This window comes from Myiozetetes cayanensis, unplaced genomic scaffold (assembly GCF_022539395.1).
Source record: "Myiozetetes cayanensis isolate MyiCay16 unplaced genomic scaffold, myiCay2020 scf7, whole genome shotgun sequence".
NCBI lineage: Eukaryota > Metazoa > Chordata > Aves > Passeriformes > Tyrannidae > Myiozetetes > Myiozetetes cayanensis.
In genome coordinates, this window is record NW_026087964.1 from 37,130,043 (window position 1) to 37,156,626 (window position 26,584).

Consider the following 26,584-nt stretch of genomic DNA (forward strand, 5'->3'; position numbering starts at 1 on the left):
GAACAGCGAAACTTGTTCCTAAATCTCAGGACTATCGACAATATGTCTGTAGCCTTTTGTATATTGTGTATTCATAGCCAATGGATCTTTTTGACAAATAATGTGAAGTCCAAACTACCAACTTGTAAGCATATTATGTCCACAATGCTTTTTTTTTTTTAAATTCAATATAGCTTTTGGCTGAAATATCATGATAGGTGACAGTACATCTTATCTAAAGACCATTTTATGTGAGCAAAAAAGCATTAGAATTACCTGTTTCTGAAAGTGGTATTTGTGGAGGTAAACTTATTATGTTTTTTTTCAATTAAAGAATCTTGTAAAAATTTGAGACTCTGTAAGTGATGGCAACAAGACAGAGATCTTATATATAAGGTACCAGTGAACTGGCAGTACACTAGTACATTGTTTCCTTGTAATTGTGTTAAAAAAGGGGTTTTATTGCTGTTTTTCATTCTTTCACTGACACTTGCATCACCATGGTTGAACCATTGACCATAGCTGACCAGGTTCTCTTCTTAGTTTGATGCAGTAGTCTTGTGTAAGTGGGTATGGTGAGAAGATAATGTGCTCCTTATTAAATTAAACTGAAAACATTGTGTGTGTATATAGGGTTACAATTCTTATTCCTTTTTGTTGTCAGATTCTTGTGGGAATGCTTCTGGGGATAGTTTGTGCAGGGAATGCATGTGTCCTGGGTGTGAGAGAGGATGTAGTACCCTCAGTAAATCAGTTACTAATGCACACTTAACAATAGATCTCTTCTCTGACAATGTCATTTTCACCTGCTCCAGATGACCAGTTCTCTTATGTTGTTGGTGTCTTCTTGAGACTAAGACCCTGTCATGCTGCTTTGCAAGGCAACTTTACAAGGCAAAGGTTCTTTGGGTCGTATGTTTACCAAAGTTAGAATTCTTTAAATAGAACACCACAGGCTGATCACCACGGGGAATGAGCAGAAATAGATATATTTTCTAACAAAGAAGGTTGTGTGTGTACATATAAAATCACTTTATTTCCAACTTTGAAGTATGTTGGGACTCTGGGAGCTAAAAACACATTGTAATTTGAAATCAATGGTTTTGTCATTTCTTCAAGATGTACTCTGCTATTGTACTGCTGTTCCGAGATCGTGGGTGTATTAAAAACTATGCAAAAGTTTTACACTTTATAAGTCTATCATAGTAAAGTTGAAAAAGCAGAGATGCGAAACTGAAGTTTAGTGAAAAATGATCCCAACTGCCACCTCTGCCACTGACTTTTGGAGTGTGCATTTGGATGCATCCTGTGTTTTCTAGTAGCATCCTTACCATGAAGCAGTGGTGCTCTCTGTATTTCTAGATATAGCAGTATGAGGCTTGGTTGGTTTTGCCACTTGTTTTAGCATTCGGACTAAGAGGAGCCATGTGCATCATATGTACCATGAAGGCAATATCATATTGATTTAAAGTCTCCACACGGTGAAGAAATGTAATTAGTGAAACAGTCAAGCAGAATGGGAGCATGGACCTCCTTAATCTTAGAATATAGCCCTTGTTTTGGACTAGGTTTTTTTATTTTTGTTATATATTAACATTATAGGTTCACTCTGGAGGGAAAAGAGGGGCCACAGGACTTCAGAATTTTAAGAAGAACTAAGCACATCACACCCTTTAAGATCTTTATTCTACCTAAAATGGACATAGATGGGATTAAAGAGATTACTGGTTAACCTAGAAATCTCTGATTTAAATCTCAAGTTCATGTGATTTGTTGGCACAATATCAAAAGGCAGGTTGATTTTTTTTTTTAAGCTTAACTAAACATGAAAACACATATAAAGAAAAGTTCTGTTTTAACACCACAAACCCACTACTTTTCTATCGATGTTTTTATCAAAGAGGTGAGTGATTATCATGACAAAGCAGAGCCAGGCTTAGAAATTCTTAATGTGGTTGTGCCTCAGAGGAAGAAAAAGAATTTTTCTATAGCTTTAAAACTAACTTTCTGTTGAACTGAAAAGGAACATTATAGTCAAACTTAATCTTAACAGTTAGACTTGACTTGCCTGGTGTATAACATTTCTTGTCGTTGAATACTTCTGGAATAAATTTTTGACTTACTGCTGTCTTGGTAAAGTTGGAACTTGTCTTTTTTTCTTTATTTATATTCAAAATTCAGAAAAATCTCCCTGTATAAGTTGGAACCTATTTAAATTTACATTCAAAATAATTTTGAAATATAGGAGATGAAAAATGGAGTAAGCCTGTAAAATACAACTAAAAATATGTAAAGGGACTGTATAAATGGCAATAGACCTAATTTTATTTTTTGTAAATCTATTCCATGACTATGGATATATAGAATATTTAAAATTTAAATATATAAATATAAAAATCTTCAGAAATTGCAGTGTCTGTAAACTCCTAGTACAGATTATGTCAATGCATTTGATAAACTCTTATATTACAGTGTGTCAATATACCTTAGTTTAGACTGGTGATGTAAAACTGAGATGACAGCATGAGCCAGATCCCAATTTATCTCAGGCTAGTCCCTTCTAAGCTCTATTAACTTAGACTGAGAAACAGTAACTAAAGTAGTGGAGTAGTGAATCAACAGTATTTTAAATCCTCCCCACATGTCTTCATCAGAGAATCCAGACTGTATATAATGCTATTATTTCTTCTGAGAATTCCAAGTGCCACTGTGTACAGCTAGAAATTATTTAAATCAAGGCTTGGATAACATTTTTTTTCTTTAATTGACATATTAAAACATTGGTGTTTGCTCTGTTGGTTTTTTTTTCCCTTTCATTCCTGTGTTATTTATACAGTACTAAGAATATGACTTCTGATGTAATAATTTCCTTACTATTTTTAATCAAAATCAGTTTTGCTGGCATTTCTAACACTTGTCAAGAATAATAAATTTTTTAAAGAAGTATAAATGTTAAGAGTTTCCTTTCTTCATATCCATTTCCTTTCTTCATATCCAACCTGAGCCATTCTTCTATTATTTGGCATTTTAAGGGGAGGGGAGATGCTGAAGCAGGTTTTTGGGGTGTTCTGTTCTTGTTGACTGAGAGAACTGAAGCTGTTGGGAGGGAGAAGCTCATGTAAATGACTTTCTCAGAGTGTGTGTGAGTACTGGAAAGGCACGTGTGTGTCTGCCTTTGGATTGCCCTGCTGAGCTGACTTCTGGTGATGTCTGGGGAAAAGACAAGCGCAGCAAAGGGTTAACGTTTTACTATCAACCTCAGAAAGGCACATTTGCAATCTCTCCCAGTCTTGTCTTCCTTTTTACACCTCATTTGCTCACCGCTGCTATTCACTTCAAGGCAGATCCTTTGACCTAAGCAGATTATTGTAGACGCATGAAGGACACAGCAAGCTATCCTGTGCTTTTAAAGGAGGAGATTTTGGCTCCAAAATAGGACACTAAGCTTTTCAGCCTTCTGCTGCTGTACCTAGTCAGCACGAGGCAGTGTCTGGGGGTGCTTAGTGGACTCCTGTGGAATCGGATGGGAAACAAAAGCAGAAGTGGCAGCTGCTGCAAATGTGGGAGCCTGTGCCGTTAGTGGGAAGCGATTGCTAATAAAGGCCTGCGAGACCCGTGTTTCCTTGGTTTCCATGACAGTTATTAGGTAACACAGAAATTGAATTGTCTCCCACAGTGCTTTTGGGGGATAGTGGTGTGAGGGGGTGCTCTAGGGACACAGACTTGCAGCAACTCATCACTCTAAGCGTGTGAAACTCTCTGGATTGTTGTGCCTTACTTCTTTCTTTGCTGTGTCTCATTTGTGTTTGCAATCTGCTCTGCTTTGCTTTTTATTTCTTTTTCTTTCGATGGAAGACCCTGGCATATGCTACACCATTTCTCAAATAATATTTTCCCCTTTTTGTTTAGAGCTGAGCTTGGCAAAGAAAGGATATGAACAATTATGCAGGTGGGCTACTCGGGGGGAGTGAAGATATAAGGCATCCAAACAGGTACTGGCAACCTGCAGCACTGTAAAAATGCCCCTCCAGCAGATTTCTGTAGTTCCAGCACGGGAGACTGCCAGCAATGGGAGAAGTTCAATGGGCACAAACAAAGAGAAGAGCAAGGAAGTCGAGGTAAGAGGAAGGTTTCGATTTGCTATGGTAGGACAAGTCTGCCTTTGGTAGCCAGTGGGTTTGGCCGCTCAGCAGGGATGCAGTGTGATGGAGCATTGCACAGTACTCATGGGTGCAGCTTTGGCACACTGCAGCGAGATTCTGTGATAGCAGCATGTCAGCATTACAGAAAGAAGGAACCTATTTTAAAAACAAAATAAATAAATGAAGGAAGTTGCACACCGGATTAGGGGGTTCTAACATCTTCCTTTAAATGCTTGCAGCCTGCTAGTACTGACAGTCACTATAAGCTGTAAAGTAGCAGTTTCTTTATAATAAGTGGATAAAAAAGTAGTTTTAGTAAAATTCCTATCTCTGTTTAAAACCAACAAAAATACCATTCTAAAGCTTGTCTTTCTAATACACGTGTTATTCATAGGAAACATAGGCATGAGCTCTGACTTAGTCTTTTTAAAGGCATCAGTGTTTAGTTTTTTTATCCCTTGACTGACTTTCTTCGATTCACAAACATACAAAAGTGCTGTTTCATCAGTAAATATCATATCCTTTTGTCTCTCAGTTAAGAAGAAACTGTAGATTCGTATTATATTAATGATTAGTACAAAAAATACAGAATATCTGTGTAATTTTAGTGGTATTTTTACCTACCTGTAGGAATCTCTTTTGCTATGTGTAGATTAAACATGCATTGTTTAGACCAAAAAGAAAGACATCCCTTTCAATCCCAAAACATAAGTAGTCTGTTTATAGATATAGTAGTAAATGTATGTAACATAGACATCTGCTTTTACAGACATGTTTCTTGTCTCTGTGTTTTTCTTTTCCTCTTACTGTATGGAAAATAAGGAACTATTGGGAAAACAAACATGATGTCTTTTAAGTATTGTTTGAGAGACTGTGACAAACTGCATCCCTGAGAGAAGGAGTCTTTGTGGTTTGTGTGGCATAGTTTGCAGGAAACTGCTAAGTTCAACAGATGGTTGATGTTCGTAACAGGTCTGTGTTTGTGGGAAAGTATTGGGTCTTGATTTTTTTTTAAATTTTTTGCACAACATTTGGCTATAAAAAGTTCACTGAATATGATTATTCTGATTATGATTTTATGATATGTTTTTTTGTTTGAGCACTTCTGTATAAGCAGCGTCCTTCCCTCGAAGTAGTCTCCAGTTGTTTACTGGTAGCACTATCATCAGAGTTTCTAATATTTTGAGATTTGTGTCCTGAAATGGAAAATTTCTGCTTTTTTTTCATTCTTCTGTTGACTGATTAAAAATGAGGATTCAGGTAGAAACAGTTTTAAGACTCAGGGTGTGAAAAGAAGAAATATACAATGTTACTTTACTTAGCTTTAATTTGATCATTAGAGTTAACTGAAGAATACATGCAAAATTCACACAGGATTCAGATAAGTGTGGTAGTTCATTTATGGGGGTGGGGGAAGTGTGGAGCTTCTGTATTGTAAGAATCATCTCATGCACATTTCTTTTTTTTTTTTTTTTTTCCTATGGGGGCTGGGATGCATCATTTCAGCAAGACTCCAATGTCTTGAATGTTGTGGAAGTCATATACCAGAAATTATAAAAATAGTATGGATAATGAAGTTCATGAAAGTTCTCTTCTAAAATTAATATAAAAAGTAGCAAACACCAACCTAAAAGACTCGCAACCAAACTTCAAATACATGGTACTCACTGCCAAACTGCTCTCTGCTGGGCAGAGCCTAATCCTACTGCTTGAATATCTGCTCACCCCTTAAGGCTTATGGCTGGAACTTACACAGTGTAAAAACTCCCTAATACTATTGATAGAGATTGTAGATCAAGTGGTAGAGACTAATGTTTTTCACATGAAATCTGCAGTTTATGTAAATTATGATGTTCAGGTTGATTTTATGGATGTAGTGTGGGAGTAGTTAATCAGCCTTTTTATTGGCTAGACAGAGATTGCTCAGGCTTATGTAGATGGTCTTTTATCCCAGCAAATCCTGCACAGCATGGTCCTCACAAAGGGAAACTTCCTTGCTGGTACTCAGTGTTTGTATCTCTGTTGGTGAGGGTCTTCTGGGTTCATGGTATCCACTGCTATTGTTTCTGCAAGTACCTGCTTCCTCTGCCTTTCCATTAGCAAGCCTTCTGAGGTGAAAGCTAAATAAAGTAGTTAAATGGGCCTCCGGCTGAGAGCATCAAGCTGGTTCAGGTTCAGGAAGACAGGAACAAAGGAAATGTCTGAAAGGTCTTCCAGTTGCTAGGATAACAATTGTTAGGATTGTATGCCAAATTCTGTTACTGCCAAAGAATTTTAGATGATGTCCATACAACAGCATTAAAATTTATGAAGAGCTCATCTTCTGTCTAATTGCAGAGCTTGCTGCAGTGAACTATTTCCAGGTTCACGGTGAATTGCATAAATCTGCCTGACTTAATCATATACAACTGAGATTCTTAATGATGCAACTCATTCTGGAATGCTTTTCTGTCATTTTTAAATGCTCGTAGACATGATTTATCTCAAGGTTTTAATGTGTGTCTATGCACACTTACAGATGATGCCAAGCATCGGTCTACCATCGGTCTACCATTAAGAATATTAATTGTGCTAGTGGTTTGGAGCCACAAGTGCCCATAAAGGATATCTGACCAAAATTAGGACTAGAGGTGTGATAATAGCTAGAGCTTTTTCAGACAATCTTTCTATGCAGTATCCTTCGTGGGAGCAAAAACTTTACAACAGTCTACTCCTACAATTTTTGAGTGATTTGTTTAAATAACTAGCAGAAGTTGTAGCTAACCATGGAATTTACACCAGATTTAACTATAGACCCTCTTTGAATATAGTCTAAAGACATGGTAGTTTTTTTCCATAATGAAGCAATGAATATGTTGAGGTGTTGAATAACCTGATGGAGCAGCTGTGCAGTACACTTCCATATGCAGGTATAATCTTCTGCTGGTTTGTTTCACTGATTTTGGGAAAGCTTTACAGTCATTAGTGCTACTTGTTTTGCCTCAAACATTTAAGTGAACAAGCTATCTTTCTTATTCTTTTAGTAATGCAGTTGGAAAAGATTGTTGCAAAAACGAAGACCAAAGTATAGAGTATAGAGTGCATTTGCAACATGATGTGAGCTTTATTTTTTTTTATACCGTAGTTAATTCAGCTTTCTTCGATATTTGAGAAATATCATCAGTTTATAGTGAAGTATGGAATTGTGTTTCTGTGACAAACACTTGGGTGTCTGTTTTCAGAAGACTTTACTAATAGAACTATTGAGTGAATTAAGTCAAATTATGTCATCAGGACTCCAAATCTAGTTATAGTTTTTGAAAATTGAAAATTTTTGAAAAGTTGAATTTCTAGTTGATTTTCTCCACTGTGATAAAAAAGGAGAAAGAAATGTATATGATTCCTGATGAACATTGGTTGATGATATGCCTCTTGTGGGTGATAGTTTTATTATTTGCTTATGAGCATACACGGTGATGTTCATAAAGGAACCTTTGTTTGCATTGTCTTGTGTATGTGTGAGCATGGATTATTATTCTCAAGTGTGTTAAGTACAGAAAGTACTTATATAGTGAGAAAATTGTACAGGGAAAGGGAGTGAAGGTAAGCCAGAAATACTACATAACACTAACCAAGAGTTTTCAAGGGTCGTAGGATAAACTGTGGAAATATAAACTTGAATGTTGTATACTCAGAATGGTGTAGGTTGGTAAAAGCCAACAATTGATGTCATGATATGGGAAAGAAGATACTCCTTACTGCCAAACTAAATTTATAGACACTGCACCTTTTCAGCTTAACCAGTTTTCACTACGTGATTAGATCTGTTTATCTGAGTGTAATAATTTCAGAGTACAAGATACTTAAATAAAAAACACAGTGACAGAGTCAGTCTTGATTTGGTTATCTGGCAAGATTTTCATTAGAAGTAAAGAAAAAAAGAAGGCCTTTTTTTATGGCTTTTAGAAATATACATATGGTAATATGACTCGCTCATTATAGTGATGAGTCTTACTCTGTTGCCCCCTAACCAAACCAAATATTCTGAAGATGTTACAAAATTTGATATTCTGTTGTTACTATTAACAAGTAATGCCTTAGCTTTAGTTGCTTTATTTTTAGTTTTGATTCTTTGCTCATATGTTACTGGTAAATGGTTTTTTACTTACACCTACTGTGTTTCTGTAGTCTTAATATATTCCATTGTTCTGGCAGAGGTGATGAGGGCTATTAGTTTTCTTCACAGAACTTCATAGAATGTAGTAAGGTGCAAGGAGGAATCCTCACTCCAGTGTTTATTGTACTTTGACGTGAAATTGAGTTCTGCACACCGCACAGTTCTGTGCTGTGAAAGAAACACTGGACCTGTAGGTGTGATCTACAGCACTGTTTTCACTTCAGCCATCTCAAAGGCAGCAAGAAAGCAAGAGACCTGCAACTTTGGAGGCTTTAAATGTTACTAGGGAAATACTTTTACATTTACAGAGGGAGTATGGTAAATTAGATTTGAACTTTGTGGTTTTACTGTAGTGTTTGTACCTGAAAAATAAAAAAAAAAAAAGAGTGTGCTGCTCAAAATTATGTGTGCTCATTTATTGTGAAGAATATGCCTTCTTTTTTTTTTTTTTTTTGTTTTTGTAAGCAGATCTTCACGTCAGAATTGAGATTGAAACCTAATGGTTGTTTCAAATGCCACATTTGAGTAGCTGTTAACATTTATTTTAAACGCCAGACTAGAGTTACTGCTAAGGTTTACCTTAAAGCTTGTAAATAGCTTAGGAGATATTGACATGTTTTTTAAAGGAGAAAGCAGCAGCTAAATGCTCTTGGTGGGAATTGTTTTATATTTATTTATGTTGTCTCATTTGTTCCTTACTTAATTTTATATAGATGTAATGGTAGATGAAATACTTTTAAAGTCATACACTTCCTTGTGTGTTGCAAAGAAAGTAGTGTTTATACATTTCTATTAAATGATTTTCATGGCATTTGTGAAGTAAATACAGAGATATTTGATATTTGAAACATGTCTGTAATTAAGGAAAAAAGGTGAAAGTTTTAATGTCGATGTTGTTTTATTGCCTCACAACCTTAAGCCAGGCAATGTACTGGAGTTTTTTGTTGTGATTATTTTTTGTTGGGTTGGTTTGATTTTATTTTTTTTTTTAGATAAGGAGGCATAATATTTAGTGTAGTTAAAAATGTTAGTGGCTTTGATCACTTTACCAAAGGGTGAAAATAGAATAACTCCTGATATGTAAAGATGTCACTTATACCAGTGCTGATAAAATGGATTATGGCATGTGATGCAAGGAATAAAAGTCTTAGAATTGCAGGATATTGATGAAATTATACTTAAGCCAGATAGATGATTTTGGTTTTGTGGCTGATTGTCTTACAATCTCGAAGTTTCTTAGGTATAAATTATATATAATTTAATAGAAAAATAGATACTGTAGTTTATTACCTAAAATAAAGTTGGATTTTTTTCTACAGGAAGAGCGTTTGTTTTTGAACACAGATGCCTTTAAAGAGTCATACAATTACAGTCTTTTTAGGAAGTATAGATTTTATTCAACAACAGATGTGGGGATGGGAGACTGGGGAGGGGAAGCTCTAGCATACGAATCAGTTTACTTATGTACTCAGGCATGTATTGCGCTACCTTCATAGTTTTTTTAATTTAAAGCTCATCTTGGACTTGATGTCACATACAATTTATGACAAAATCTCTAATCCCTTTGCTTGTCAGTGGATTAGTATTTCTCAAAAGGGAGGTTATTTTCCTTTTCTTGACATGACCGTGGTTTGGACTTCTATGCTATGTTTGCATGGAAATCCCATTGTATCTGCAGTTATAAGACACTGCTTCCTGGTGAAGTTTTTATGTATTTTTGTGGTGATATATTGCTTTTGTGTTCAGTGGTTGAAGTTCTCCCAAAGTACAACTGTAAATTGGACTGAAGGTTGCTTAGGTATCTTTAAGATACTTTAGAAAATTCTTTATTAGTAAGTCTTCTGGCCTCTGTTTGTGAACTATATTATTTCAATCTGCCATGTGATTCTTATGACAAGCAATTTCATGACAGTGAGAGAAATGACAAATGTGACGTAATACATGCTAGGTTTTTTCTAATAATTTTGGATCCTTGTTCCTTTTTAATATTTCTGTGAATAAAAAACATTGCTACTCATAAGAAAATAAGAGATTGCTTGCTGTGCTTTTATTAGCATGCTTTGGGATAATTCAACTCTTTATATGCTACTTTTCCTGATAAGATTATGCAAAGACTGCATGGTATTTTTGTCAGGCTTTTTATGGGAAGTCCGTAAAAGTATATTTCCCCAATTTGAGTTTCTGTGTATTGACTATGTATCAAACACAAGTATTGATTTTAAAATCAATCTTTTCACTGATAAAGGATTTGAAGCTTAAAATTCCATATCTCAGTAGCCTTTTGCCTCTTTATGTTTGTAGGCAATGCTTACAGTGCATTGTGTTATGTGCATTGTCTTAGGTGCATGTCTTATGATGCTGCTGAAGTTTAACTACAAGTCTCATGAAGAAAGCTCTCATAATTTCTTTTATCTCTGGAATTCCCAGTTGCAGTAAATTGAAAGTTTGGGCTTGTGTGTGTATTTTGGCTCTCCTACTCTAAAATGGCTCTAAGTTTAAAATATTAGGCTTCAGACTTCATTTAATTTGGATTTCTTTCCAATGTTATTAGAAACATATTCTCTATGTTATTAATTAATGTTATTAAACATCAGCTGTTTCACATTAAAGGGTGGGATGATTTAACTTTAATAAAAAGATAGAGGATGGTTCTCAGCCTACTTTGAAGTATGAGTAGATGTTTCAACTCTTCTTCTTGGCTTTGAATACACAAGACTCAAGACTTCATTTCCCTATCAGTGCTATCTTTTACAGTTGTGGCAGCAGGAACAGTCTGTGTAGACAATGGAAGCATTTTATTTGTTCAGAATATATTCTTCTACTGTATCCATGTCGTGGAATGAAACTTTTCAGGCATCACCATGATGCCTATACCTTCATTTGTCTCAGTTATTAGCCAAATGTGTCCAGCTATGTAGTCATGGGATAATGTGAATGTAGAAGGTTGGGACTATTTTATTGTCAATAATAAGAAAACTATCTCTTGGAGCAATTGTCTGGATCCGTTGACATGTAATCCAAAGGAAACCCTTTTAGTTTACTCACTAGATATATTTGAGATTACAGCTGTATTTTACAGCACCGTCATGCTGAAAAGTTTAAATTAGTTACAGTAATGTCTTACTGATTTTAAAGAAGTGTTTGTCTTACTAGAGAGATTTTTTTGTTTAGTGGCAGCCCAAATAAAAGAAAAACCCACACTGTCATCATTTCTCTTAAGAAATCACACTTGCAGATGCTTAAAGGGAGAATTTTCCATTCTGTACTGTACCATTACTGCAGTAGCCTGTTGCACTGGCTTTGTTGGTTTGTGGGGCATGAAGATACAGATAGCACTTCACCCCCTTATTGCTCATTATTGTTCTGAGCAAAAAATCAGAAACTTTCATTTCTGTATGGGATGTAAATACCAAGTATGTGGTGCAAGAACAAAATGAAGTGTGGGTAAGGGTCAGACAGCAATACTGTGTTACTATTGTTACATTGACTATATTCCTTCCATTTACTTCAGACACTCTCTATCTTTGAGAGAAAAATAAAATGCTTCTAATCACTTGACTTCTCCAGTGGTATGCAAGATGTTATTACAATGCAAATAGTTAACTGGACAACTCTCATGAAAATAGCGCATTTTGTTTGTGAAATACATTCCAAAGATGTGTTTCCCTTTTTTTGGCAGTGAACCCTGCAGTACTGGTGAGTAGGGACCAAGATGTCTGAGTATGCTGTATCACATGACAGATGCAGCTAGAGATGGTTGTGATTAGGCAGCGTATACGGCTCAAAAAGGAGTTGGTTTGGTAACTTAGTAGAGTGTGTGCCTGGAAGGACACCATCTGCAGTTCTGGGTGAGAGAGTGAAAGGTGCTGGAGTTGCATGGGTCAGTGATTGCATGAGTGTTGTGGAAGCTTTACTGCTCTCCCAGTTTTCTAACCACTTCCAGACTTTTGAACTGAATACAAGAGATCAGACGCACAGGTGGGAATGTGAATTGGCTTTCCCAAACCCTATGTCAGGGCTGTAACACTATTACTGATGGGAAGCAGCTGGAATGACTGTTAAGACCCTCTGATGCGGTTGCAGTCTCCTCCAGTGAGGAAAGGAGGTCAGAGCATGCACAGGGCATTGCCGCTGTGAGCTCAGCCTATCCACGTGCTGTGCCTGAAATCTGTTTCAAGACTCATTAGTGAGGAATCCCTAGTGAAGCCACTGTCTACAGATAGTGTGGTTTGGCCCTCCTAGCCACAGTGAAAGTACTGAGTGCTGGTTTGCTGATGGTCTCCTTCATAGGATCCATAGACAACCACTTAATGTGTGAAAATAGTCTTATTTTTTATGGTAGTTTTGTAGCTGTATTTCTTCCCCCTTCCTCCATCATCTATAAATGCTGTTCTTTTAGTTATTATAGCAAGGTCTAAATTTGATGGGCACCTCACAGTGCTCTGATTTTTGTTCTAATTCCAGATGTATTTTTCTGCGCCTTCATTTTTCTCTTCTGAAATAAGTGTGGCACTGTTCCTTCTGCTTTCACAGAACATTATAAAATCCCCCAGTGAAGTCCATTTTCTAAGGGATATGGATGTGCTGTATTGTGTTGTTTCCTGTAGGTGGATCCTCTAGGTAAAAAGTTTCCATGGATAATAAACCTTTCAATAAACCCTTCAGCTTTTACTGTTTCCACCTAATCATGAAAGTTCTGTGCATACAGTGCAGCTTGGATCAACTTACTTCCCATGTGAAGGCTCCTTGTTTTTTTGCCATTTTAAGCTTTCTTTAAAATACAAATGTTAATCACTTATCTCTTGGGCATGTGTTGAGTGTGGTTGAGAATTTGGACTACTTGTTTCATTGTCCATTTAAAATTTTTGAATATTAACTCATAAGAACTAAAAATCGTAAGTTAGAAGAGGCTGGAAGAATAATAGTAGAATTTGATGCAGAACTGTTGAATCCTAAATAACATATCACGTGATATTTGTGGCCTCCAGGATATAGCTTCTCGTTCTTGAAATTTCTAGTGCCTCTTTGATTGTATGAGCGTTTGAGGATTTTTTTCTTCAATAATACAGTCTTTGTGACCATAAATCATGTTACTGGTCTTTTGTGTTTTACCAGACAGGTGGAAGGACAGTTTAATATTTCATAAATTATTTCAAGGTTCTGGTTTTCCAATCAGGCTCACCGTATTAATTTCTGATAAAATAAAAACCTCAGTAGACTGGTCAGGATAATGCAATGCCAAATGTACAAGTCATTAAAAAGAATCACCATATTAAAAATGATGAGCTCCAAGGTTGTCATTCAAAATTGCCTGCTTCAAAACATTTCAAACTGAAAAAAAGTCAAACCATTCAGAATGTGTTTTGCATATTTTCGCAGATTGTGTTATCAAGCTTTTTCTCTGCAATTGTAATTGCAAGACAATGGCTTCTAAGAGAAATTTGGCATTCTTGCTTAATAACACGACTTAAGAATGAGCATTGCAGTCTTTACTTGCAGAGGCATCATAGTCTCAGTGTCTGCCACCAGCCAACCTGGACAGAAGATTTTGAGTTAAAATAAGATCTTAATATAGAACTCCCTACTTCTGAATTGCTGCTGTCTGGGTGTTACAGGAGAAATGTGACAGAATCAATTTTCTCTCTGAAGCTAATGTAACCATTATTGTCAAATAGCTAAGGTTAAATAAATAGATTATGACATAACTGGGAATAGCTACTCTTCTGCTGCTATTTGCAGTTCAGTTCACAATGTTGCCATACACAAGTGATGGACCTGTTCTATAACACCTTGGGGTATCATTTTAGTGTCTGTTCTGAAAAAGGCCATTAACCTGGAGCATTTTGTTAACCAAATTTTTTCCTGAATTAGGGAAAAATGTAAAGATCTGAAGATTGGATTTTTGTTTCATAAAATGTTTTCTGATAAAACGATTACCCCAATTCATATAAATGTCTCAGTATGGTAACTTAATGTGCAGATAAGTTAAATGCAAGTTAAATGTGTCTGACTAAAGTTTAACTCAGCTCTTCAATGTGACATCTTTTTTGTTCTTAGTTGTATTTTTCCTTGGAAGCCCTACTTTAAGACTTGATACTTCCTGGTGTGCTGCACAAGCATATTCCATTTGCCATTCACTTTCTGGGAGAATAATGTTTGGCACTGGGTAGAATTGGAAGGGTGGAACACTGAGGAAACAAATGCTGTACTTCTACTTCTCCTCATAGTGAAGTATTACTCTGTTCAAAATAAAAAGAAGCAAACCCTGCTGATGTTCTAGCTCTTCTGTGAAGTTATTAGTCAAAGTATACCTAGCCTTTAAGTCAGACATTTAGACTGCAAAGTAAGTTTTATATCTTTTACATTACTGATAACCAAGATTTTGGTGACATTGAAAATAATAATGTAATATTATATGTCACATAAGTTTAAGTGGCATTATGTGATATAATAGCATGCCTGAGTTCTCACATTTGTAGTGCAAATACCTATTCCCAATTTTATGCTACTTCAGTTTAATGAGAGAAAAACTAAAAGGTATTTCTTTGGTTTTAACTCTGCCTGGATTGCTGCTAAGATTTTTAATGCTGAACTACCATCTCAGATATAATTTATGGAAACAAACTCACTGTCCTTCCCATGATGAAGAAGAAAAAAACCCTTTTATTATTTGCTTTGCATATTACTCTATGTGGTGGGGGCTTCTTAGTTGTTGATTGTACTGTCTTTTACTAGTCTAGATTGACTGCTGGAGCTATGTTCAATATCTTGTCTGAATAATTAGCCTTTTTTTAAATAAAGGCACTTTTTAAAATCTTAAAATAGCTATTTATTAAGAAGATTAAAAGGTTGCAACTTAGTATGTGCAGAAGACACTTCCTGAAAACTCCATGAAACTCTGAAGGAGGTTGCAGTCTGATCTATGAGGAAAGAGTAAATCCGATACTGGCCTGCAGGGAGTTGCAGTGCAAAGCTATTTCTTTTCTTCCTGTGATCCTGCTAATTTTTCCTGCTTCCAGATTTCCACTTAGGAATATTGAAAACTGGAATAATTTAAACAATTAAGTATCATGGAGAACAGATAGAGGGTTTTGGGGCTTTCTAGCTCTGCTACCTATTCTATCTGAATTCAAGGGATTCTCAGTCTCTGAAAGTGTTCACAACCTGGCCAGTTTGGGGTCCAAGCTTTAAGACTCTGCTTGTAGTCCATAAGGTGAGGACTTGGCTCTACGCGTGTCCGTGGTGGCATCGCTGTAAGCCCTTCCCCATCAGAGACCCGGTGACTCTGGGTCTACGTTTCAGAACAACCCTAGCCACAAAACAACACTTCAAGCTTTTAGGACATTCGCCATCTCATCTAAGAGATTCTACATTCACAAGCTCATCTAAGTGCAATGTAGAAGCTTTGTGCAATCTAGAAGAGTATTTCAATAAACATTTACCTCTTGGTAGATGCTTTTGATGTTTTAACCATTTTATTAGGGAAAGATGTAAGAAGAACATATAAATACAAATCCCAGTAGGAAACAATTGTGAGCATTCAATTGACATTCAAGGTAAAAGGTATATGAATAAAAATTTGAAAATATATGTAAAAGGTATATAAATTCCTAATCTTGAATTTTGTTGTTTCATGAAGCAGCGAAACACTGATTTTTACTGGTTTTCTATGAGACCTGATCTCACTGCATGCTGAGTGCTTGATGCAATGAGATGCTAGATGCTTTCAGTCAAGGAGATTTAAGAAATTCCTGAGGCATCAGACATCTTTTTCCTGGTCAAATCAAAGTCCTGATTGGTATTTCAACTAAATAAATCTTAGCTGAGAATAGGCTGAGGTCTTCTTTCTGTCCAGGAAGGTGGTTGGATATGAATCACAAGATTGCGCACTGCTTTGGTTTTGGTTCTTTAGGTACCAAGTCTCCCATGTTTCCTAGGGTAATCTTTTGATTATTTTTCTATTTTTCTATTTTCTTATTTTTCTATCTAAAGTTAGAAAGGTGTGTTGTGGTGTTTTTGTTTTTGTTTTGTGGGTTTTTGTGTGTGTGTTTTTATTTGGTTATTTTTGGTTTGTTTCTTTGGTGATTTGGTTTTGGTTTTTTTCACATTATGGACTTAGGCTGTTTTACATCATTGGTATCTTCATCTAATGGGCTTGATTATTTCTGGTTATTGAGTACTGTATATAGGAGGCATTTTGGTTGTAAAATTAGCTCTGTAAGAAGTGCTAATTCTGTTCTTTGCCAGGGGTCTTTTTTATATGGATTGTTTTTCTGTCTCCTTCAGCAAATTTGTAGGGTCTTGTTTTTCATGTTAGTCCCAAAGGGCCTTTGTTTGTTTGTTTGTTTGGGTTTTTTGTTTTGTTTGGTTTTTTTGGGTTTTTTTTGTTGTTGTTTGTTTTTTGTGGGTTTGTGTGTGCCTCATGCCACTACCTGTGGTAAAATTTCTCTAAAATTATAACAAATTGAGACTATCAGATTCAGGCTAAAAGAACCTCCAAGGTGATCACTGGTCTCTGTGAAGAGTACTTACTTTTGAGTGACCGAGAATCAAGTTTTGAAAAATTTGAACCTCAGGCAAAAAAATGCACAAATTTACTTCTTTTTTTGATGTGAAAACACTGGTTTTGGAGAAAATGGAAGAAAGATGGCATTTCAGAGTAAAAATTTTATGCCTGAAGCAACAGGGAACTTTTACCAGCTGTCTTCATAAAGTGAGTTGCATTTGGTGTAATGTTAGCAACACCAAAAACCACATTACAAAATGCTGGCCTTCATTCTGCACTGAAAATTTATGTCTGAATAGCAATTATTTGTCATGAATGTAAAATTGTGGATATAAAAACAGCAGAGTGTGTCACTATGAAAATCAATTCTAAACACTTTGCACGCTGAGTAGATGCTCCATAAAATTTATCTTACACAAAAGGAAATAAATGCATGGGCCATAAAGAAGTGTGCAGCAGAAATGCCAACTGTAAATTTGCATGGGTTTTTTTCTGTGTATAAGAAAGGTTTAAAGGAAATAGCTATCAACAAAATCCCCACACTGCAGAGCTGAGCAGCTGGGATGAGGTACCCTTTGACAAAGGTGGCCATAAGGATCCCGTTATTACTGTGAGTTTGTACAACTTTCACAACTTGGAGGGTAAGAATCTGCAACTTGAAGACGCCAGATGAGTGAAGTGTATGTATGTGCATGTGCCTGCAAGTCTCCAGAGTCTGCTGTGTGCAGAAGTCTCAGGCATGGGTCAGAGAATATAGTAATTTTCTGACATAATTACTTTTTCCCAGTGTCACAGGCATCTGAACATATTTCTGCAATTACATTTAACCTTTTATGGGGTTTTTGTTTGTTTTAATAGGAAAATTTCTTGAAGAAAGACTGAAATTATGTGTAAAAATGAAGCAATAGCTCATTAAATAATTAAGAATAGTACAAAAACTCCCATTTTAAACAGAAAAGAATATTGAAGCTTGTGATCAAACATTTAAAATATCTATCATTTTTACCCAGAGTATGTAGAATTGATGAATGGGAAATTGTTTTCAAACATTTCTAGACATCAAGTAATTATTCTTTCCACATCCTCCTTATTCATTCTTCATGAGTGCGTAAAGTCTGTCCCTCTCTTCCCTTCTGACATTTAGGAATGAACCTTCATGATACCTCGTATGTTCTTAGCTTTCAGATTTGGAGGAAGAGATTCAGGGAGGAAGAAGCGCATACGATACCTGTGAAATAACACATAGCTGTTAAATGCAGGGCTGTGTTACAGCAGGCAGCGTTTGCAGAATTTTCAGTTAATACTAAGTACCACTTAATCAGTGTCAGATATGTTTTAACCTGCACAACTTTAAATAAGAAATTTATAGACTTGAAATAGGGAGAGGATGGTAAGGATTCTTGATTGTAATATTTGATGGTCCAGTGGTTCCTACCTCTCAGTAAGATAGTTAAAATGTGGTGATGGCAACATTTATTTAATTTAAATGATTTTTCAAGAAATGTATTATTGCATTTTGAGGGACCTCAAAATTAAAACTTTAATTGTTATTTCTTAGAGATGTTAATGGGGATTTAATATGAGAAAGTTCTGCACATAATATAGGACCTTCTTAAGGGGAATTTAGGGTGTTGTACCTGCAAGAACAGGAGAACAATACAGCATAAAACCATTTAGTAACAGAATATAAAATAAATACCCAAACAAAATGGTAAAGTGTGTTGACAGCAATTTCTGTTGTAAGTTTTCTTTTCTATGAAACTTGCACATACTGTGAGGACACACACACTGATCAAGGCTCCTGCTCCCCTGGCCCAGCTGAGTAGCACCATACTGCATACAGCAACCTCTGCTGCAACAGCAGTTGCTCCAAGGGGTCCATATGCTGAGTCCTGGCTTGCAGCTGGCTTTTTTGAGTAGCCAGCTGCTTCACATCAGACTCAGCCTTCTGCATGTTTTTGGCACCCATAGGTGGCTTGTCATTGACAGGCACCCTTCTTCACTTTTTATTGCTTTCTGACTTGTGTGGTCAGGTTAAACAGCCAACTGCTTTGTTGCTGGATAGCCCCCAGCTGATCTCTGACTTTTTCCCCATGGATCTAAAGGCAGTTAGTGGTTGTTACCTGAGTTACTATGACTTTCTGGCCTCTCACCTTGAATATTTTCCAAGGACATAAAGTTGTATGACTGCTTTATTTTCTTTTCCTTGCACAGCTAACCTATGGAACAGGACAGACCTTCTCATTTGGCAGGGATTTGGGTCAGCCTTCCCTATGCCATTTACATATGTTATCAGTCACAATTATATTTGGTTTACAAATTGTCATCTAATTGATGGGCATACTTATGGTTTAGATCTTGTTTTATCTGAGTGATGCCTTCAAGTAAGCTTCAACCAATGACATGCTATGTACATGCATGTATGTGCATATATTTTTTTAAGAAGCTTGCTAAGATAATAAATTTGACAAATTCATAGTTCATGTTGCTCAACACTTTTCATTATGAAGGTGTTTTTTGTTGGAAATATTTTTGCTGAACTTTAGCCTGTTTGCCCCAAATGCTCTGTGCTGTCTCTCAGTGAAAAATATTTAGAAGAGATGATAGAGGTATGCCCCTGATTGTGTTAAAGATTTAAAATAAAAACATACTTGGGGTTCCTAATCTTTGCTTAACATTTGTTAATAGTATTTGCTAAGTAAATCTGCTAAAACAACAAAAAAAAAATCTAAAAAAAATATTTAAATTATTGCTTTCCCTTTCTGACAGTATTTATTAAAAAAACCACCTTTCATAATACCTTGAGAATTCACTCAAAGTATGACTTCATTTCGGTTTGTTTTTAGTTTCATGAAAAAATTTAATTCTGAAATGAATTATAGCATGATTTTACTTGTGATTTGAAGTTTCCAAAAATGGGGAGAGGAATTTAGATAGCAAACAGCTCAAAGTATATTTTCTTTACTTTTTTTCTGCATTATGATTTCTGCAACTTCTGAGACTATATGTGTTTTTTATTAATCTGTTTAGTATTTTATGTACTATCCCTTTCCTTCCATTTAATCGTAGTAGGTCACTATACTTAAGTCTTTTCTTAAAAGTTCCTCTCTTTGGCACCTGGTTTAATTTCAGTGTATTGCCTGTTCAGATGGTGCAGACAGTTTTGTAGAGCTGTTAAGTCAAAATGGTGATATTTACTGTGTGAAGTATATATTGCTGGTTAATAAAGCAACATCCATCCACCCACAATCAGTTAATGGATAGATATTATGGATAGATATTATTTGCATATGTCCCGTGACATAGATCTCTCATTTGACCTGATTTTTATACCCAACTGCAGTTTCAGAGTTTTTGTTTCTACAGGGAGGCCCTTATTTTTCCATTTTATCTAATGATACACTTTAATGCTAGTTTCTAACACAGAATAGCAGTTTAAGAATTTTTCTGACCAATGACACAAGAATGTTTAGTCCATTGAATTTTGAGGGTTAGTAATTCAAATTTTCATCATCTATGAGACATGAAATATATTGACTAACATACATTATATCTGATTCCTCTATCTTTTGTCTCCTTTTTCCTGGTGGGAAAGTCTGTAGCAGAAGGCTAAAAGCTAGCAAACATTTGGCATTATACACATTTTATTTCTTTTTTTTTCCTTAGTAAAATCAGATGAAGATGTTGTAAACCAAGCCTATTAAAATTCCAAGTATGCAGATTGTTGCAGGGAGTGCAGGTTACCTTTTTGCTTCAATAGACACCCTGTTATTTTACACAAAAGCTTACAGTATTTGCGTAGTCATTCGGAAATACTGTATGAATTTTAAGTTTGTTTCAGTATCACTAGTTGTAAAAGTCCTCTCCTCTCCTGCTCTCCACAGTTTGCTATTCTAAAAATTTAAGCATCTTCTGCTTCCAAAATGCAAAAGACTATGATGCTATTTAAGAGTGAACAATAAAAGTATAGTTGGATGGGTAAATCAGCAAAATTTACAGCCCTAATAAACTGTGAACACATTTGAGAGGCTTATCAGGTTTTATTGTCTTGCCCTAGGCATGTAATACTGTAATCCTTACAGCAGTTCCTTACCATAAATCAGAATTACAATAAACAAAGACAGAAGAGAGTTTTGGTAGTTTTGAGTGCCTTCTAATATTATTTGTTAAATATGAAACTGATAGTTCTCTAGAAGGCTTTAAACTCTTAAAGCAGATAGTAATAAACTTTCTGCTTATCTTAGCCCTCTACACAAAGAGTAACGCTTCTTAAATCCCGAGTCCTTTTTCCATATATCCAATAACAAATATGATAATGTTGATCCTACAGACATTTTCATTGTGTTCTGTTTTGCACAATTAGTGTACATAACTACAATGACACGAAGATAAATATAAGCAGTTCTTGCTCAGAAACATAGAAGAAATTAATGAAGAATGAGGAAAAAAGTGGTGCAACAACAGTAAAAAAGCAATCTGCGGAAAAGTGGATGCTTTACTGCAGGTCACACAATTTTATATCTCTTCATTTAAGATTTGTTATTTCTTCCTACACGTGAATGTGTATTTATATGAAGACAATCTAAAGCATTTACGCTAAGCATAGGCTTAGTCTTAGTGAATTTGTTGATTGTAGCATTTCTTTATAAGGATATTAATTTTCTATTTAAAATCCAAATGGTCTTATGCATCAGGATGTAAGTCATGTTACTGTTAAATCATCCAGTTAGTTACTTACTGTTCTAATTAAAAGGTTTAAAAACATAAGAATTCACTGTTTGTTAAAAGAATGGGTTTCAGCTGAGAAGAGTAATGGTGTCAAGTTCAAGAATATTAGGTTTCTTCACAAAAGGTTGAAGTCCTGTTACAAAATAACTGTTAACAGGTGAATCATAATTAACTCTTTTGAAAAGTAGTGATTCTTCAAACAGTTTACAAGATTCCTTTCTTTCCCCTGCACATAAAGGAGTAAGTCTATTGACCAACATCTTCAGGAATCAATGGCATCAAGAATGCCTTCATTCCCCTGTTGATTAACATCATGATTTTATTGAAGCAGATGAAGGGAATCTTCAGTAATCCCTGAAACATCAGGGTAAGAAATTAGTAAAAATAAGGGAAAAACATTACTTGATTTATTTTTTCTGTTGTTGTTTGTTTAGTTAGTTTCATTTTGAATTGGTAAATATAATACACAGTAATTTATTTACTCATTAATATCCCATCTTCAGTAAATCCTAATTAAAACATAGCAATTGGTATGTTACTGTTACACTAAATATAGCAAGTGCAACAGATCTTTGCTAACAGCTTTGTTATTGTGTCTTGAATGTTCCCTCTTATGAAGTAGAATTTTACCCACGTCCCATCCTTCATGGGACTGTACTTATTATTCATTGTTGCTTCTAATGTAGGCATGAAAACAACTCTTTTTTTCTGCTCAAAATGAAGTCAACGGATCCCTGGCTGTTTATGATGGTTTGAACATGGAGTCAGCATGGAATGAAGTAACAAAGTAGAAAAATGCTTGCACAGCTAATGCAGAATGAAGCTTCTGCAGCCTTACCAGGAGCACCAGTCCAAACTTGGAAAATCTGAATTTGGGCCATGGTTGTGAAAGTTATTTTGAAGCCTTAAATTCAGGATGTGTTTTGATCCCAAAATCTAGACCGGTGTTAAGGTAATATAATAACAAAGATATAAGAGGAGTAAATATGACCTGCAGTAGTGAAGATGCAAGGGTATAATTTGAAAATATGTATTGGTAACTTAAGTCACTGCACCTAATTTTCAGGAACTGATGAGAGTTAAGCTTAGATGAGCCAAATATTTTGGTGCCAAAATACCTTTAAGTGCTGTGACAGACATTTAGATACTAAATTCCTTTAGAAATCTGAGGTTTTCTTCATAGCCATAGTTATTTGGAGATGCTTCATTATCTTATGTAAGGACATGACTTTCATTTGTGTTTTCTTTCCCTTATTAGAAGGTAATGAATTCTAATGTTTCTAATTCTAATAATCTAAAAAATTCTAATAATTAATGAATTAGAAGGTAAAGAATTCAGCAGACAAGTTCTTGCAGCCTAACAGTGCTCAAGATATACTCTTTGTGTTTGCTAGAATTTGTCAACTAGAAATTCTGAACAGAGTGAATACTTTAGGATTAATATGCTTAAAAGGACACTAAGTTCTTAATTTCGAGGTTGCTCTGAAATACATTTGCTTCTTTGTTGAAGAAGTAGTTAAGAATGTAGATTGTATATTGAAGGGATTTTATAAGCAGAAAAATGAGTGAGAACCTGCTTTAATTGGTCTGTGGTAGTATATTTCCAAGAAACTAGATTAGATATAATTGTCTTGGGAGGTTAAGCAACCCTCTTATCCCCATTAGTGTACTTACATAATACATGTTTTAATACCATCTGACTGTAAGGCTACTGATAAACCATAGGAGATATGCAGATTCCCAGTGTTGCCTTTTCTTTCTCAAAGGCACAGAACAGATATAATGATTCCTGGAAATATGGCTTTCTTTCTTATCCTCTTTTTGACATATAACTTATTATAGGCACTTGTAATTTTCCCACTAGCTCGGCCTCAGGTGTTTGGTTGTACTAAAGGAAGGAAAAAGGTGATGTGAACAGCTGAGAGCTTTTTCCATCCCTTGTGCAGCTGATGATGTCTGGTTGATTTGATGGTAGAAATCAGCAGTAGGAGGAGAAAAATCCTGACTTTACAAGTTTTGGTTTTTTTCTGTAGTGAAGAAAAATTAACTTCTCTGCAAAATCGTTTATGCCTGGGAGAGGTATTGAATATGTAAAATTCCATGCTAATTGTAAAATTTCTATATGGTGTTATTAGTAAAAATTATTAGTAGAAGAGCAGAGTAGGTTTTAAGATTCAAGAAACACCTCATTAAATCCTATGAGTACAGAACCTTTACTAGGTGTGTTTTAAAAAGGAAAACATTTTCTCCATGTACTTGGCATGCCCTCAGCAGTGCAACACTGTCAAAAATGTGTGAACTTCTTGAAATGTCTTTCGGTGGCTCAGTAGAATTTATACTTTATCACTGTCAGTTTCAGTCATCTGACAAACATGAGGACTTGCAAGTGCTCTCTCCTTTTGTTTTAGCTTTCTTGCTAGGATTTAACCTATTCAGAAGCTTCTGTTTCTGTTTTGGTTTTTTACTTCTTTTTTTTTTTTTTTTCATCTCTGAATCATGAATAGAATTTCTTCTATAAAAGTTGAGTATAAGAACCATTACCCAACACTGAAATTAAAAAAAAATGGCATTCAGCTTTAGAAATGTTTTATTTCTTGTATACATTTTAGATTACATATTTTCCTGATACTATACTTTACACTTTCTGATATGGCCAATGGCTGTGATAGAGACTATTAGGATGAATTGTGTTGGTCTGATGTGGGAGGACTAATAAGACCCATTTTGATTTTCAAAGCAGCAACAGCAAAGACCACAACTACAGAAAAAAACCAAACCAAAACAAAACCAAACATCCAGATTTGCTACATTTTGTTGTTAGCACATTTCACTAATTCCTCACCACCTTAGAGTGCCTGTTTGAAAAGCAGTTCTTAGACACACAGTCTTCTGTGATGGGTTCTTCCAGTACGTACTTACCCAGCTTAAAGATGGTTTCCTCCCCCACTGAGCTCTATGTGAGCTGAAGTTATTTCGAGCAGTCTGGATTGGCAGAGGGTAAATCATTAATATTAATGCCTTTACAACTTCTGCATTTACAATTTCATGACTCCTTCTGGGGAGAAGTGCTGAAATCCAAGTTCTTGATTTTACCATGATAATCTTGAGCTTTGCATCCATAAGGGATTACAAATGCTTATTTAAGAAGCAAGCAAATTCTTGCAGAGTTGGACTGAACTTTTAAAACCATCTCCCTTTCTGAACTTCTCTGATAGGTCATAGTATACACATACACTGTTGATGGCAAGAGCTGTTGGTAGTACTAGAAAATATAGGAGAATTTTATCACATTGCTAACTTTGCTGAGAAGGGCTGTCCTCTTTAGATATACAGAATTGTACAAGAGTTAATCAAAGATTATGTGAGTCAACAAAAATAATCCTCAGATGGGATAGCGTATCTTTTCAGTTTGTCTAATTTCAGTGTAAGGCCAGCAGGACCTTTTGTGTGGCAAAACCTTGGATTTTGCATTTAATTCCAAGTTGTGGCTTTGGAAAAAACTTTTTGAATAACAAACTTGTTATTCAAAACTTAAGTTTTGCTGTTTGTTTGAATGAATAAGTTATATACCAGTCATGATGGTGACGTTATCTTTATTTTTTTGTCTTTAATTCCTCACCATTGACATTCATCAGTGTGTGAAAGTAACATAGAATTATCTTAAATGTTGAACATACAAATCAACCTAGGGAATTAAGTGGAAATATTGCTCTATATAGTTAAAACAGTTTAATGTACTTGCTGTGTCTCTCAGGCAATTGCCTACCTTTTACTATGAGGTCAGTATTGATAGCAACAATTTTGGAGATGCACAAGTCCAACTGTAGAGTTTACCTACATATATGGGGATGACTGCATTGATATGTTTTCCAGTCTGTACTTGCCTCCGCCCTTACCTATTACCTGTGATGCAATCATCTATCACACAGTAATTTATTGTCGATTCACACATCTCTCATTTCAGCCCCAAATTCTGTGTTTAATTGGACTATAAGATTATGTGCTGAGTTTTTCACTTAAACCCAAGTTACTTAATTTTTGTTCATGTCTAATCACTTTTAATTGCACTGTAAAAACAGAAGACGATGCAAAAAAATAGACTGGATTCTGATCTTAGTGTGCAATTAATATGTCTTTATTAAATTCCAAACACTTCTTATCTGTGGGGAAAACAGTGGAATTGCAAAGATATGAAGACAGAACATTCTGCAACGTACTGGGATTTTTGGGATAATACAGGAAAAGACAGGAGCTTCTTTTCAAAGCCTGAGATTTGTCAACATGTGCATTTGAAAAATTTATGTAGTATTAAACATTCCATAGCAAACACTGAAAAAGAAATGCTGAACCTGCAGCACCATTTTTATTGCCACTAATCAGAAACAAATTGCAGTATATACTCTGTACTACTTAGTTTACTTTGTGATACTTAACTGAGCAACTTCCCATTTGAATGTTTTTGGTAGTGATATATCTTGGGTGGGGGTAAGTATCAGTTTTTAAAAAGGCACTTTCTCTATGAGATTGGCTTGCTGCTGTCAGCATGCCAAATTTGAAACCAGATTGCATGTTGTGGAGTAAGCTACAGATCCTATTTTCAGCTATCTTCATCTTGCTGAGAAAGTATGAAATAAATCCTGTATGGAGAGTGACAGAAAAACACCATGGAAGGCATCCACTAAATTGAACACTAAGTGAAAAAGCACACACCTCTACATTTTTGGACTAGTCAAGTTTTGTAGCTCTTCCTCAGTTTCATATTTCTTCATTCCTTACAAAATGTTGGGTAACATATTCACACAAAATATGCTATAAATGTTATCCATCTGTAAATCACTGAAGCACTACAGCGCATTTAAAATTTTAGCATTTATAAAAATTTAAGCCCTGGTTAGGTTATTTTTCTTTTTCTTACTTCAAACTGTCATCTGTCACTGTGCATTAACAGAAACATTACATCTTTTTTTCCCTTTGTCATTGTGCTGTGCCCACCCAGAGGACTGGGTTTCTTCCTTCCTAAGATATGTGAGGACATGGTCATGAGTGTAAGGAAGAACACAGACAGCTTAGGCA

The 26,584-nt window shown here is 35.5% G+C and overlaps 1 protein-coding gene across 7 annotated transcripts in view; it reads left to right on the forward strand.

The window, feature by feature from the left end:
* The window catches only part of MARCHF1 (membrane associated ring-CH-type finger 1), a 231,764-nt gene that overhangs the window by 97,666 nt on the left and 107,514 nt on the right, over window positions 1–26,584 (forward strand). For 2 of the 7 annotated variants that reach the window (XM_050338316.1, XM_050338312.1), the window contains exon 3: window positions 3,889–4,097. The exons of the other annotated variants lie outside the window; for them this stretch is intronic. In XM_050338316.1, coding sequence (XP_050194273.1) covers window positions 3,999–4,097 — 99 coding nt within the window. In that variant the 5' untranslated portion in view covers window positions 3,889–3,998. The remainder of the gene's footprint in view (window positions 1–3,888; window positions 4,098–26,584) is intronic. 7 annotated transcript variants of the gene reach the window in all.